The 15,270-nt window shown below is 37.6% G+C and overlaps 5 protein-coding genes across 5 annotated transcripts; 3 read left to right on the forward strand and 2 right to left on the reverse strand. All coding sequences in view use genetic code 12, as the record gives it.

Annotated features, from left to right (window-relative positions):
• Positions 1–2,059: 2,059 nt before the first annotated feature.
• SGS1 (ATP-dependent DNA helicase) lies at positions 2,060–5,626 on the forward strand (the record flags this gene model as incomplete). Its single annotated transcript, XM_049324119.1, has 1 exon — positions 2,060–5,626. The coding sequence occupies one exon, from the start codon at positions 2,060–2,062 to the stop codon at positions 5,624–5,626; it is 3,567 nt and encodes a 1,188-aa protein (XP_049180072.1).
• Positions 5,627–5,931: 305 nt separating this feature from the next.
• Positions 5,932–6,411, forward strand: UBC15 (Ubc15p; the record flags this gene model as incomplete). The annotated part of the gene is made up of 1 exon (XM_049324120.1): positions 5,932–6,411. The coding sequence occupies one exon, from the start codon at positions 5,932–5,934 to the stop codon at positions 6,409–6,411; it is 480 nt and encodes a 159-aa protein (XP_049180073.1).
• An 83-nt stretch (positions 6,412–6,494) lies between these two features.
• KGF56_002849 (N-acetylglucosaminyldiphosphodolichol N-acetylglucosaminyltransferase anchoring subunit) lies at positions 6,495–7,080 on the reverse strand (the record flags this gene model as incomplete). The annotated part of the gene is made up of 2 exons (XM_049324121.1): positions 6,495–6,997; positions 7,077–7,080. 2 exons carry the CDS (start codon positions 7,078–7,080, stop codon positions 6,495–6,497), a joined length of 507 nt encoding a protein of 168 aa, XP_049180074.1.
• A 2,605-nt stretch (positions 7,081–9,685) lies between these two features.
• On the forward strand, positions 9,686–12,208 carry RDH54 (DNA-dependent ATPase; the record flags this gene model as incomplete). Its single annotated transcript, XM_049324122.1, has 1 exon — positions 9,686–12,208. The coding sequence occupies one exon, from the start codon at positions 9,686–9,688 to the stop codon at positions 12,206–12,208; it is 2,523 nt and encodes an 840-aa protein (XP_049180075.1).
• A 167-nt stretch (positions 12,209–12,375) lies between these two features.
• On the reverse strand, positions 12,376–13,752 carry TEF2 (translation elongation factor EF-1 alpha; the record flags this gene model as incomplete). The annotated part of the gene is made up of 1 exon (XM_049324123.1): positions 12,376–13,752. One exon carries the CDS (start codon positions 13,750–13,752, stop codon positions 12,376–12,378), a length of 1,377 nt encoding a protein of 458 aa, XP_049180076.1.
• Between the last annotated feature and the right edge of the window lie 1,518 nt (positions 13,753–15,270).

Genomic DNA, 15,270 nt, shown 5'->3' on the forward strand with positions numbered 1-15,270 from the left:
TTTCTTTTTTTTTTTTTTCTCTCTTTTTTTTTTACAATTGTTGTTTGTTATTTTTTTTTTTTTTTTTTTTTTTTTTTGGTTATGTTTTATCTTTTTCATCTTTGGCAATTTCGATCATCGGACTTCACAAAAAAAAAAAGAAATAGAAAAATACAGTATTAAAAAAATATACAGTAAATAAAGTATTTCCATACATTCTTTATTCTATAGTTATTATATGCATATCTCAACTCAGTATTAAAGAGTATTCTCCCACAAAGATTACTAAAAATTAGACCTTATTACTAAATAGACCTTGTTTCTAAATCGACCATATATCTGCTACTTTGAGTTGTATGTTACAATAATCATTTGGATATAGATCCCCTTGGCAATAAACTTGTAGTATGGTTTGTGGAACGGTTTAAACAGACCGCCAAACAAAACGTCATCTTTGGTACTTCCTTTACATATTTAGCCTTTTCTGCCAAAGTTAAACATTTGATTTTTTGAATTGAAATTATAGTGGTTATTTGTATCTAGTTTTTTTTTTTCCCTTTGGTTTCGGATCAATTCGGAAAAGTCGTTCTATTTGTTTTCCGGAACAATTGCATTGAGAAAAAAACTTGCATTTAATGTAACATTCAATAACACTATCGAATAACACTATCGAGCAACACTATCGAGCAGAGCGAGATAGTGTTGTAACAAGCTACAAAGGGTTGCTCCACTATCGAGCGATACTCTCAATCAGAACGAGAGAGTGTTGTAACAAGATATAAAGTGTTGCTCGATAGTGTTGCTCGATAGTGTTGCTCGATAGTGTTTCTCGATAGTGGAGCACATTGACTAATTTATCCCTTGGACTGGTAATATAAGCCTTTTGTATTTTTCTCATTCTTACCTTTGTTTTTTTTTTCAACTTTCATACCCAGGTTTGAGAAATTTTTCAAGCCTTCTCTATCATAATCGACTTGAATCTTTCTCTATGACAATCGACTTGAATCTCCCTGTGACAATCGACTTGAATGATTATGCTTAGCGGGCCCAACTCTCCACAACAAGTATTGGGAAACTATTATGAGAGCCACTATCAACTTATCATTATCAAATAACTCAATATTACACTTGACCTTATTACTTTTAACCTTATTACATTTAACCTTGTTACACTCAATTTTGTTGCACTCAATTTTATTGCACTCAATCTTATTACTTTCTACTAACTACTTTCTACTTTCTACTTTCTACTTTCTACTCCCTACTTTCTACTTTCTACTTTCTACTTTCTACTTTCTACTTTCTACTTTTTACTTTCTACTTACATCTTTTGTTTGTTTGTCGCTTCAGTTGCCCAAAAAGAACTCCCTTTAATCGTTTTCGTTTTTTATTGTTCTCGCTTAGTTCTCTTCTATTTATTATTCTTTGGTTAGAGTCGAAACACTATCGAGCAGAGCGAGATAGTGTTGATAAGAGCTAGAGATAGTATAGACAAGAGCGAGATAGTATCCTGAGTCTTGCTCCATTATCTCGCTTCGCTCGATAATGTCGCTTCGGCTCCTCTAATCTCTTCTATTTAATATTCTTTGCTTAGAGTCGAAACACTATCGACCAGAGCGAGATAGTGTTGATAAGAGCTAGAGATAGTGTAGATAAGAGCAAGATAGTGTAGACAAGAGCGAGATAGTGTAGACAAGAGCAAGATAGTGTAGACAAGAGCAAGATAGTATCCTGAGTGTTGCTCCACTATCTCGCTTCGCTCGATAGTGTCGATAGTGTCGCTTCGGCTCCTCTAGTCTCTTCTATTTAATATTCTTCGACTAGGGTCAAAACACTATCTCGCTCTGCTCGATAGTGTTGACAAGAGCAAGATAGTACCCTGAGTGTTGCTCCACTATCTCGCTTCGCTCGATAGTGTCGATTCTTAGTGTTTGAGATAAAGCCTTCTTTAGTGAGCAAAGAAAAAACATCTTAAAGAGTCAATAATAAACTTGAAAATACTCTACATCTCTTTTCTTTAGGGCATTTTACAGTGAAAGATTTCGAGCCTTGCTTCTTAGATGAAACAAGGTGCTAACTCATGATCAAAGGCAATAATTTATCCGCTCATCTCGACTGGGTAAAAGAATCAAAACCCTACCTACCGTCTCAAAACATAATAGACTCTGTACTCAAACCGTATCCGAAACATAAAATCAATGTTTTTTCATCAACATCAACAACAACATCATCATCGCAGCCTGGACAATCTAAAACTACACCATGTCATAACTCGTTAAAGGAATCCGTATCAATTATTGGTGACTATGTAGTCACGTCTTTATCAACAGACACCGCTATTAACAACAACAACAACAACAATAAAGAAAACATCCCACCGCTGATAAATTCTGGTAATCAACAGTTATCGCATACGCGTCCAAATCAACGTCAAGAGCAACAGAATATCAACACCACGCTAAATTCCTCATATAACGCGTCTAACTCCTCACAAACAAAACTGAAAAAACTGCAAACACAACCATCATTATCTAGGTTTTTCTCTCCTCAGAATGGTATCCCTGGAACTGCACCTGGAACTGCACCTGGCAGTGATAATATTGGCTCTGAAATTATAGACTTGACATTCGATCTTAGTCCTCCTAAAAAACGACCGGCGGGAGATTGTACTTTTACAAACACGCAGGGAAGCAAGAAAAGATCAAAACTATCAGCATCTACCAAAGAAAATAAACTCTACAATTGTTTGGAACTAGTCAAGTTACAGGAAACGAAAATCAAATTACTTGAGCAAATGTTTAACACAAGCGAGTCCACCTCCATCTCCGTGGATCAAAAGAAACAAGAGTATATTGGCTTGCGAACGAGAATAGATGCATTAGACAGAGACATACTATCGATAAAAAACAATTTGAAAGAGTCTACGCCATTTTCGCCTTCTTCGCCACCAACAACATCGAACGAAGGTGACCCAGAACGTAGGTTTGAACATGAACCTGAACCTCAACCTGAACCTCAACCTGAACCTCAACCTGAACCTCAACTCGAACTCGAACTCGAACTCGAACCTCAACCTTTTATCCAAGCAACAACTTCTTCACACTTGAACGAAATCACTGATGATATTGAAGAGTCTACAATGGACGCGACTGTATTTAGACCGTTACCAAGACCAACGAGATTAACTGCGGCAAGGCAAATTATTTCCAACTTTGCAGCAGAAACTAATAATAATAGTAATAATAATAATAATGATAACAATAACAATAACTACAACAATGTGTCATTTGCCGAGGCTGAGGATGATTTTGGTGAGCATACCATGGAAGGTTTGAGAACTCCAACGCAAGAACGCGATGACTACGATGACATTGGAAGCTTCATTGACGATGGATCGATTGTTGACTCGGAACATGACTCCTCGGGAATACAAGAACAACTGCAGGATATCGGAAGGGTTGATAGAGAAGAATTGGAAGATCTTCGATTGTCACCCGATGTGGCTGAAAAATACGGAATCAAATATGATTATAATAATACCAATAATGGTAGAAATGGATATGCATTATCGCACGCCGAACAAATTGAATCTGGTTTTGGTGACGATTATAATGTTAACAACCAGCCACTTGACGACGCATACGAGGACTTGGATGATGACTTTGTGGATGAAATGGAATATACAACTCAACTAAACCAAGAACGAGAATTAGATGTCATTGAAATAGACTCTGATGACGACAACGACGACGACGACGATGAAGACACTGCATTGAGCGATTTACCTGTACCACTTGCAGGTGATAACTTTCCATCTACCACCCACACCACAATCAACACATTAACGGCAGCAAACTTAAATGCTATGTCTGCTTCTTTGATATCTGGGCAACAAGCATTACCAGTTTCCAGCGTATCAAAACCACCTTTGCTCAACATCGATTCCGAGGACGATTTCAGTGATGAAGATGATGAGCTCATGCAAATTATTAATGGTCCGAAAGAGGTTAAAGAGCCAAGAGTAGTTCCACCAGGATCAGAAGCATTTATTGATGAGATTTACAGCACATTAAACAACACTTTTAAACTACAGTCGTTTAGACCAAATCAATTGGAAGCTGTTGTTGCGACACTTTTAAACAAGGACTGTTTTGTGTTGATGCCCACTGGTGGTGGTAAGTCTCTCTGTTATCAATTGCCCGCGTTGATTAAAGGAGGTCGTAGTCAGGGAACCACTGTTGTTATTTCCCCCCTTATTTCATTGATGCATGACCAAGTAGAACATCTTATTAAAAGAGACATAAAAGCAGGTATGGTTAGTTCGAGACAAAGTAGCGGTGATAACAAGCACACTTTAAACTTATTCCGTGACGGGTTCTTGGATATTGTATACTTATCCCCAGAAAAGGCCAACAAATCATCAATGATTCAACGAATAATCAGTAAATTATATGATCAAAAGAAATTGGCTAGAGTTGTGATTGACGAAGCCCACTGCTTAAGTTCCTGGGGCCATGATTTTCGCCCCGATTACAAAGGTATGAGCTTTTTCAAAGAAAAGTACCCGGCTGTCCCGGTGATGGCTTTAACTGCAACTGCGAACGAGAAGGTGCGGATGGACATAATACACAATTTGAAATTAAATTCTCCCGTTTTTTTGAAGCAAAGTTTCAATAGGACAAACTTGCTATATGAGATTAGGTGGAAAAAGAAGGACTTTTTAGAAGATATCAAAGACTACATTGTAACAAGATTTTCCAAAAGTACAGGGATTTTATTTTGCAATAGTAAGCAGGCATGTGAGGATACCTCGAACAAGTTGAATAAGCTTGGGCTTTCAACTGGATTCTACCATGCGGGTATGTCGACAGAAGACAGATTTCAAGCGCAACAATTTTGGCAAATGGGAAAAACTCGAATTATTTGTGCCACCATTGCATTTGGTATGGGTATAGACAAGCCAGATGTGCGATTCGTTATTCATTTATTTATTCCAAGAAGTTTAGAAGGCTACTACCAAGAGACAGGCCGTGCTGGCCGTGATGGCAAGCCTTCTGAATGTATTTTATACTACTGCTACAAAGACGCGAGGTCCTTGCAGAATTTGATTCACAGAGATGAAAACTTGACGGAGGAAGGTAAAGAAAATCATTTGGCGAAATTGAGACAAGTTGTGCAATATTGCGAAAATACAACTGATTGTCGAAGGCAACAAGTGCTCCACTATTTTAATGAGTCATTCAATCCATCTGATTGTAACAAGCAATGTGACAATTGTAAAAACTATAATCATGTTACAGTAGTGGAGAAGGACTGTACAGAGTATGCACGGGATATTATTAAACTAGTCAAATCGATACAGAGTGAAAAAGTTACTGTACTTCATTGTCAAGATGTTTTCCGAGGCATGAAGCATAAAAAGATTACAGAGATGGGACACAACAACAATCCGTACCATGGTAAAGGTAAAAACTTGGATAAAACTGATATAGAAAGAATCTTTTTTTTCTTATTAAGTGAAGAATGTCTTGTTGAGTACCAAGTAATGAAAGCGGGATTTGCATCAAACTATGTACGAGCGGGCAAAAATGCCACAAAGGTGCTTAATGGTAGGAAGTCGATCAAAATCCAATTTAGTTCGGCTTAGTTAGTATTATTAGTAGTAGTAGTAGTAGTAGTAGTAGTACCAACAACTAGGTAGCATATACGGGAAATAGAATTTTTGCATATAAAGGAAAAAAAAAACCCATTTTTTTTTGTTTTGTTTCTGAGCCATTTTGGATGCGCCTCTTGCTTTCTACTACTACCACCACAACCACAACCACTATATTTTTCAGCATTGTTTCAGCAACTTAGAAAAGAGCTTATTTATATATTTTACCGTTCGCCACTTCCATCCCAACCCCGCGCGCTGGCCCATTTATTCTTTTAATTTTTTTTTTCGTTCAATACATGTCAAGACATCCCTACCAAAAACGTCTCCTCAAGGAGTATCAAGGTTTAACAAAATCGCAATTACAGGGTATCAAACTAATCTCAAACGATGATACTTTGACCTACTTTCTTTTCCAAATCAGTGTCTCGAATCACTCATTATACCCGGATAACTATTTATTATCAATTTGCATAACACGAGAATATCCAGTAGATGCACCATCTGTGAAATTTGTCAAACAGGCGTCATCAACAACTACTTTAATACTGCCAATACCTGTGCACCCGCACATCTACTCAAACGGACACATATGCCTCAATTTACTAGGCGACGATTGGACACCTGCATGCTCAATAGAGACCATCTTGTTAAGTATACAAAGTATGTTGGACACAAACGATTTAAATGAGAGACCACCAGATAATCAACAATACATCCTACGTGCGCCACAAGATCCAAAGAAGTCGCGATTTATATATCACGATGATAATGTATAACAAAAAAAAAAAAAAAAAATAAAAATAAAAATGAAAAAAAAAAAAAGCTGGATTTATCATTATTATCATTATCATCATCATTATCAAATCAAGATTCCGTAATATTCAGCTCTATTGTATTTCTCATACAACTGATCCCACTGCACTATAAATCTGTCGGCGATAGGCATGATCAATCTTCCACTCAAACTGAGCTTATTCACTCTCGCTAAACTCTCAATGTAGACAATTTTTGTTGTATTCAAACCCAAGAATTTGTAAAGAAATAAAATATATGCTATAGGGATGCATGTTCCTGGTCCATTCAATAATAATACATCCGGTTTGTGAAACAACAAAATGATAAAAGAGATGACAAATGAGTAAACAGTGGTGAACACAGACAGTATATAGGATTGTCCAACACGTCTTGCTCTTGGAATTCTAATATAAACTGGAGCATCATTTTTATACACGTGTTGCTCAACTGATTTTGCTTGATTTAAAGATGCGGTATCCCTACCGGAATAAATCCATGTTCTTTGAAGATTTGCTAGGTTCAATTTAGACACCATTTTCATCATTTCTCCCGTGTGACCTCCTGAACCTAGGAATATCGATAAACGAGCTGCTCCATGAATGTTTCCTAGTGATTTTGTATCGCCGATTGTTTTTGGTAGACGTACGCATGGTAGAATATAAGCCAATCTTAGAAGAATGGTAAAAAGAGGAAATGCCGCTAGAAGAACTAGCACGCAAATGCATGTTTCTAAAGTCATTGGAAATTTGGCGCCAGTAGGAAGAGGAGGGGGTAGGGGAGTTGATAATTACGCGCAAAGGAAATAAAATTTATTTGGAATTGAAAAATGAATTTCGGAGACTATCGACACACGCTCGACTATCGAGCAGAGCGAGATAGTGGAGCAAAACTTTGTTGCTTGTTACGACACTATCTCGCTCTGCTCAATAGTGTTTCTCGATAGTGGAGCAAAACTTTGTTGCTTGTTACGACACTAACTAGCTTTGCTCGATAGTGTTTCTCGATAGTGGAGCAGCACTGGCTAGCTGCCATTTCAGGAGCGGTTCTTTTGGTGTGAACTTGTTTCGCTCATCGAGTATTGTTGAATAATAATAGCTGGGCCAACGGTACTTTGATTAAACAAATGTCTGAGAGAGATAAAGTAGTTGTCTAATTAATCCAAGTGCCTAGCAAATTCTATTGCTAGTGTAATCCTATTGTTTATTTACTTTGCGACACTATCGAGCGACGCTATTGAGCGACACTATCGAGCAGAGCGAGATAGTGGAGCACACTAGCTTCCACTGACACTAGCTTCCACTGACACTAGCTTCCACTGACACTAGCTTCCACTGACACTAGCTTCCACTGACACTAGCTTCCACTGACACTAGCTTCCACTGACACTAACCGCCACTGACACTAGCGAACAGAATGCACTCAAATCCGTGCCAAAATCAAGTGGAAAAAAAACTCGGCAATGTAGAGATATCTTTAATCAGTCAACCATCGAAAAACTCGGCAAGTAGAGCGAGATAGTGTCAGAGGCAGCTAGTAATGCTCCACTATCTCGCTCTGCTCGATAGTGGGGCATTACCGTGTCAATCATCCATCGACAACTATACTCTAAATACTGTTAGTAAAACAATTCATTCTAGTCATTTTATTCATCTCATTACTCAAAGTCAATATAAATCAGTGTTAAAAAGCTCTGATTATTTATTATTTCAACATGGATTAAAGTTCAGTTGAAGAAATTCGTTGTTTGTAAAATAATGTTTCATCATTATATATGTAGACTTTGAGCTATGCTATTACTAGCAACATACCTATAATTCAACAAAACTATCGAGCAGAGCGAGATAGTGAAGCACACTGACTACACCGACACTGACGACACAATCGAGCAGAACGAGATAATGTCAGTGTGCTCCACTATCTCGCTCTGCTCGATAGTTTCGGGCTTCTCAAAGCATATTTGGTTAAAGAAGAAAGTAAAAGAAAAAAAAATGTAATATCTTTTCTTAATGTAACAGCGATGAGTGGAAAAAAAAAAAAGGAAAACACTTTCATCGTGCACGTGATATCATTCACGTGATAAATATTTCGATTTTGCGAGAGCGAAAAAAAAAAATGGACATAACCAAATTCCATCAGCCGCAATGGAAATAACTTTTACTAGCCACTTCACTAAGAGGTTGTAAAGGTGAAATAATATTCTTCTGTATTGCACCTAATATTCTTCCGTATTGCACCTAACATTCTTCCGTATTGCATCTTTGGGAAACAGGAGATTTTCCAAGCACGAAAAAAAAAAAAAATGAAAATATTTCATTTTGTATAGCATGTTACATTTTTATCAAGAAACTTCTTCTCTTTAACGAAACAAGAGACTAACAAAAAAAAAAAAAAAAAGAAAAGAAGTCTCTACCAAGTAAGTTTCTCCTCTCCAGATTTCTTACGTTATTGATACACGAGCTTTGGTTAACTGAAAGCCCTAGTAGATTAACTGTTACGGGAAATACCCGCCCCCTCCCCTCCCCTTTCTTTCTGGTATAACAAGACATATTCATTATAGAGTTGTATTTGTGCCATTATTCACATTTCTTTGTTCCTTACTGTCTATTATATTTTTGGTGCTGTTTAATTGATCTATTCGGGTTTGTTTTTTTTGCCCTTTTTTCACATTCATTTGTAATAACAACCGCCCTCGATGTCAACTACTACAAAGAAGGTCTCGACACATAAGAACCATTCGCGGTTTTGGATATATGATATGTATTATATACATTTCCCGTTTATTATGCTCACAACGAACGAGTCGATTGTACTTCATATAACATTGTTACTTTTTTTATTTTTCATTATATACGGTCTTTATTCATGGATAGTTTCAATAGTTTAATGTACTACAAATTTAACGCTAGCCTACATATTTGCCTCTACATTTACATCTTACATTTACATCTTAACATTTACATCTTTACATTTACATCTTTACTTCTTTATTTACAACTTCCTGATAACCTTTTCACCTCTTTTTTCGTCTCTACTCTCTACATCCTGCTCCACTAGCTCGCTTGGCTCCCTAGTGTCGTGTAAGCATCTAATCTGATTTCTTTGTTTTCTGTTTCCTTTTTACAGTCCATCTGTCAAAAGTCTTGAAGGATCTGATAAAGTCATGATTGCATTCTAGTGAAGAATCCCACATTTTTTCACAAAATTTCTTTTGCGAAATTTATTTCTGTAGCTTAGTCACCGCCCTCGTGATTCGAAATGTACAATACAAGGCCCAATGCCGCGTTCAAACCACCAAGAATTATTGGAAAAGACGAGAACAGTGTGAACGGTGTAAATGGCGTGAATAACGCGTCCTTGTCGGCCATAACAAAACGTTATCCTGGCTTGAAAAGAGTTAATCGAAACGCGTCTGAATCTCCAACTAAAAAAGTATGCTCATCGGCCTCGGCCTCGGCCTCAGACTGCAATGAGGTCACCAAGTATATTGTCCAGTGGAGGAAAAAAACCAATAAGAAGAATAAAAGTTGGGATGGTGATGGAAAGGCCACAGTCAAGCTTGTATCTCAAGGTTGTGAAATTGTCTTGAAGAACTCCGATGGGAAAATTATGAGCAAAAAGACATTCAACCAACTATTAAACTTGAACGATGTTATTCCCATTGGATTATACGAGATAATTCTTGATGAAAAAATCGAAACTGATACCAGTCCTACAAGGAAAAGCAATTTATCTTGTTCAGATGAAATGCAGAGTAATCCATCACTACCAAAGAGTTTTATTAAAGTTGCACCCACCAACCACGAAGAAACCTTGAAAAAACACGTCCCGTTATATGACACCAAAGAGAATGAGTTCCAGTTAATACCGCCACCGCTGGAAGAGGAGCCTGTGAAAGTAACTATCGATCCGCATCTTGCATCGAAGTTGAGGCCTCATCAAGTTGAAGGCGTATCCTTCATGTATGAATGTGTTATGGGCTTTCGCGACTTTGAAGGAAATGGATGTTTGCTAGCTGATGAAATGGGGCTTGGTAAAACCTTGATGGCGGTAACTACTATATGGACTTTGCTCAAGCAAAACCCCTATCCCAATCAGAAAAAGACAACCGTTGATAAAGTATTGATTGTATGTCCCGTTACTTTAATAAGCAACTGGAAACACGAGTTCAAAAAATGGTTGGGATCAAATAAATTGAACATACTAACCTTGAACAATCCCATGTCAGACGATAAGCGTGATATCATAAATTTTGGGAAGCTTCATGTATACCAAGTGCTAATAATCAACTATGAAAAAATACTCGCGCATTTTGATGAATTGTCTACAGTCAATTTCGACCTTTTGGTGTGCGATGAAGGGCACAGACTAAAGAATAGCTCAAACAAAGTGCTAATCAATTTGAAAAAGTTGAACATTCCAAAAAAGATTATACTAACGGGTACTCCAATACAAAATTATTTGGAGGAATTTCACACATTGATCTCCTTCATCAATCCTTCTGTTTTGCCTGATATTAAGACTTTCCAAAGAAAGTTTATCCTTCCTATAACACAAGCAAGGGATAAAAACTGTTTCAATACAGAAATCAAAAGAAAAGGTGAGGAGCTCTCAAAAGAACTAATCCGGTTGACTCATAAGTTTATACTACGTCGAACACAGTCGCTACTTGAAAATTATTTAACATCAAAAACAGACATCCTATTGTTTGTTCCTCCAACTCGACTTCAATTAGACCTTTTTGAGCTAGTAAAGAAGTCAGACAAATTTAACCAGTTGGATTGCGGACTGATTTCATTAGCGTTGATAAATGTGTTTCGCAAAATTTGTAATTCCCCATCATTACTATCAACTGACGAGTTTTTTCATAAAATAACAAGCAACAATAACAATAATCTCAGACTTTCTACAAGCTCGGGTAAAATTAATGCTCTCATTCCATTACTACTAGAAATTGTTTCGCTTAATGAGAAAACAGTGCTTATTTCAAACTACACCAAAACTTTGGATTTGCTAGAACTTGTTTTGAAAAAGCTCAATTTGCACTATACTAGGCTAGATGGATCAACACCAAATAACATGAGAAATAAACTTGTTACAGAGTTCAATAGCTCCAAAGAAATACACGTGTTTTTGTTATCTTCCAAATCAGGAGGCATGGGAATCAATTTAGTTGGTGCTTCGCGTTTAATATTGTTTGATAATGATTGGAATCCTTCTACTGATCTCCAATCAATGTCTAGAATACATAGAGACGGTCAACTGAAACCTTGCTACATCTACAGATTATTCACAGCAGGGTGTATTGATGAAAAGATATTTCAGCGACAATTGGTGAAAAATAAGTTGTCATCGAAATTTCTTGATAATGATAGTGCCTCTAAAACGGACGTGTTTGAGCAAGAGGATTTAAAGAAGATATTTGAAGTGGACTCTACAACAATATCAAATACACATGACTTGCTAGAATGCCCTTGTCATGGCGATGGATCCAGCTTGACGCAAGATGAGGTCCTCACAGATGATAACGATGAGAGCGAGGAATTTCAAGTAAAAGCTACTCAATCTTGGGTGTCAGCCACTGAGTTGCAACAAACAATGAAACAGAATGTAGATGTGGAGAAGAATATAGTGAGAAGCGCTTTAAATGATTACCAGCACTACGACCCTGAGGTAACTTCACAGTTTCAATTCGACAACGTGTTGCAAAAAATGTTCAATAACCAATTATCAGATCGCAAGTTTCCAATCACATTTGTGATGAAAAAAAGCACTGGGTAGTGGCAACAACAACAACAACAACAAAGAACAACAATCAGTAGCTTGCATTAGCAACAGGCTCCAGTCTTTGTTCTTTGTTCTTTGCTTTAGAATAAAAAAAAAAAGGATAGAGATAGATTATAAAAATGTACAAAGAATTCAATTACCTACTATATAACTAAATCTCTCTATTTCTTAGCAGCTTTTTGTGCAGCTTTGGTGACTTTACCAGCCTTGTCGGACTTTTCAACTGATTTGATAACACCAACAGCAACGGTTTGTCTCATATCTCTAACGGCAAATCTACCTAATGGTGGGTAATCAGTGAAAGCTTCAACACACATTGGCTTGGTTGGAACCATCTTGACGATAGCAGCATCACCGGATTTGATGAATTTAGGATCTTCTTCTAATTTCTTACCAGTTCTTCTGTCAATCTTTTCAATCAAAGTGTCGAATTTACAAGCAATGTGAGCAGTGTGGCAATCCAAGACTGGAGAGTAACCAGCAGAGATTTGACCAGGGTGGTTCAAGACAATAACTTGAGCATTGAATGAATCACAACCTTTTGGTGGATCATTCTTTGAGTCACCACAAACGTTACCTCTTCTGATTTCTTTAACTGAAACATTCTTAACGTTGAAACCAACATTGTCACCTGGAACACCTTCGGTCAATTGTTCGTGGTGCATTTCAACGGATTTGACTTCAGTGGTAACACCTGCTGGGGCAAAGGTAACAACCATACCGGCCTTGATGATACCGGTTTCAACTCTACCAACTGGCACAGTTCCAATACCACCAATCTTGTAAACATCTTGCAATGGCAATCTCAATGGTTTATCGGTTGGTCTGGTTGGTGGTTCAATAGCATCGATAGCTTCCAACAAAGTTTTACCGGTAGATTTACCAGCCTTGGTTTCCTTTTCCCAACCCTTGTACCATGGACAGTTGGTAGATGGTTCAATCATATTGTCACCGTTCCATCCAGAAATTGGAACAAATGGAACAGTCTTTGGGTTGTAACCAACCTTTTTGACGAAATTGGAAGTTTCCTTAACAATTTCTTCAAATCTGTTCTTGTCCCATTTGACAGAGTCCATCTTGTTGACAGCAACAATCAATTGCTTAACACCCAAGGTGTAAGCCAACAAAGCGTGTTCTCTGGTTTGACCATCCTTGGAGATACCAGCTTCGAATTCACCAGTACCACCAGCAATAATCAAAATAGCACAATCAGCTTGGGAAGTACCAGTAATCATATTCTTGATGAAATCTCTGTGACCTGGAGCATCAATAACAGTAACCATGTATTTAGGAGTTTCGAATTTCCACAAAGCGATATCAATAGTGATACCTCTTTCTCTTTCAGCCTTCAATTTATCCAAGACCCATGCGTACTTGAAGGAACCTTTACCCAACTCAGCAGCCTCTTTTTCGAATTTTTCAATGGTTCTTTTATCAATACCACCACACTTGTAGATCAAGTGACCAGTAGTAGTTGATTTACCAGAATCGACGTGTCCAATGACAACGACATTAACGTGAGTCTTTTCTTTACCCATATTTGAATATCAGTACTACTTACCTACTACAAAAAAGTTTTGTGAAAATGTGTAAAAAAGAAGAAGAAAGAAGGAAAGAAAAGGAGGAGAAAATTTTTTTCAACCTGATGATGTAGTACAAATTTCAAAGCTTATATATTATGAGCTACAAAGAGAGAAAGGGCTTATTGTTAAGGGAGATGAGTTATGTGTAATGCTGTCTTTTTTCCGCCCATTTGGTAGCGTTTGGAAAATGTTAGCAAGAGTCATCCATATAGCAAAGGATAGGATAGTAGGTGAGTAGGTGAGTAGGTGAGTAGGTGAGTAGGTGAGTAGGTGAGTAGGTGAGTAGGTGAGGTGGTGAATGAGATAGTAGGAGAGGTGAATGAGATAGTAGGAGAGGTGAACGAGACGGAAAAAAGAGGTAGTAGACGGTTGAGGCGAGGGCACGGTTTCTTTTTTTTCTTTTTTTTTGATGGTGGTTAGGGGTATTCATCTCTGTTGACTTACATTCCCTCCCCAGAAATTGAATATTTACGGCATCCCTCCTCCCCCAATCTTATTGAGAAAACTCGTCACATCAAATTGTACACTTTTATTCTTTTTTATACATCTTCTCCAATGTTTTTATGTTACTTTTTTTTTTGTATGAGAAGGGGAGAAAACCCAAAACTAAACACCTACAAAAAAAGCCTATAAAAAAGGCCTATAAAAAAGCCTATAAAAGAGGCCTATAAAAAAGCCTATAAAAAAGGCTATTAAGTTAAACTAATGTAGTACAAGTTCATCCTTGCTTACTCGAAATGACAATGAATTGCTGCGGGGATGTTGCCCAGTAATTCATTACTATTTGGCTCTAGGGATGGAACTAACTTGGCCCAACATCAACTAACTCATAAGGTCCATCATGCCAATTTTTAGCCAATTTTTCAGCCCTATTATGCTCATCGCCCCAAGTAAAAAAAAGAAAAAGAAAAAGAAAAAAAATTGACTATTGAGTGAAAAATTAAAATACAGTACAAGGAACCCTAATGGTTTTTTTTCAAAATACTACCAATTTTAGTTGATACTTATATCACAAGTACAACTAAACGGTATAGCTTCGCGACACTAGGGAGCAAAGCGAGATAGTGGAGCAGCATGTAGTGTCCCAAAGCGAGATAGTGGAGCAGCATGTAGTGTCCCGAAGCGAGATAGTGGAGCAGCATGTAGTGTCCCGAAGCGAGATAGTTGAGCAGTAGTTACTAACTGTCACCAATACTATTGACACTATCGAGCAGCACTGACTGTCACCAATACTATTGACACTATCGAGCAGCACTGACTGTCACCAATACTACTGACACTATCGAGCAGCACTGACTGTCACCAATACTACTGACACTATCTCGCTCTGCTCGATAGTGTTGCTTCTATGTTGGGTTACAAGAGATAGTAACCTCTAACAAGCAAGAGACCTGGCGGGACACTACATACTGCTCCACTAACTCGCTTCGCTCCCTAGTGTTGCTCCAGCTTCACAGGTGAGTAAATTTTAAA

This window comes from Candida oxycetoniae (assembly GCF_023343755.2).
Source record: "Candida oxycetoniae strain CBS 10844 chromosome Unknown scaffold24, whole genome shotgun sequence".
Lineage (NCBI taxonomy): Eukaryota > Fungi > Ascomycota > Pichiomycetes > Serinales > Debaryomycetaceae > Lodderomyces > Lodderomyces oxycetoniae.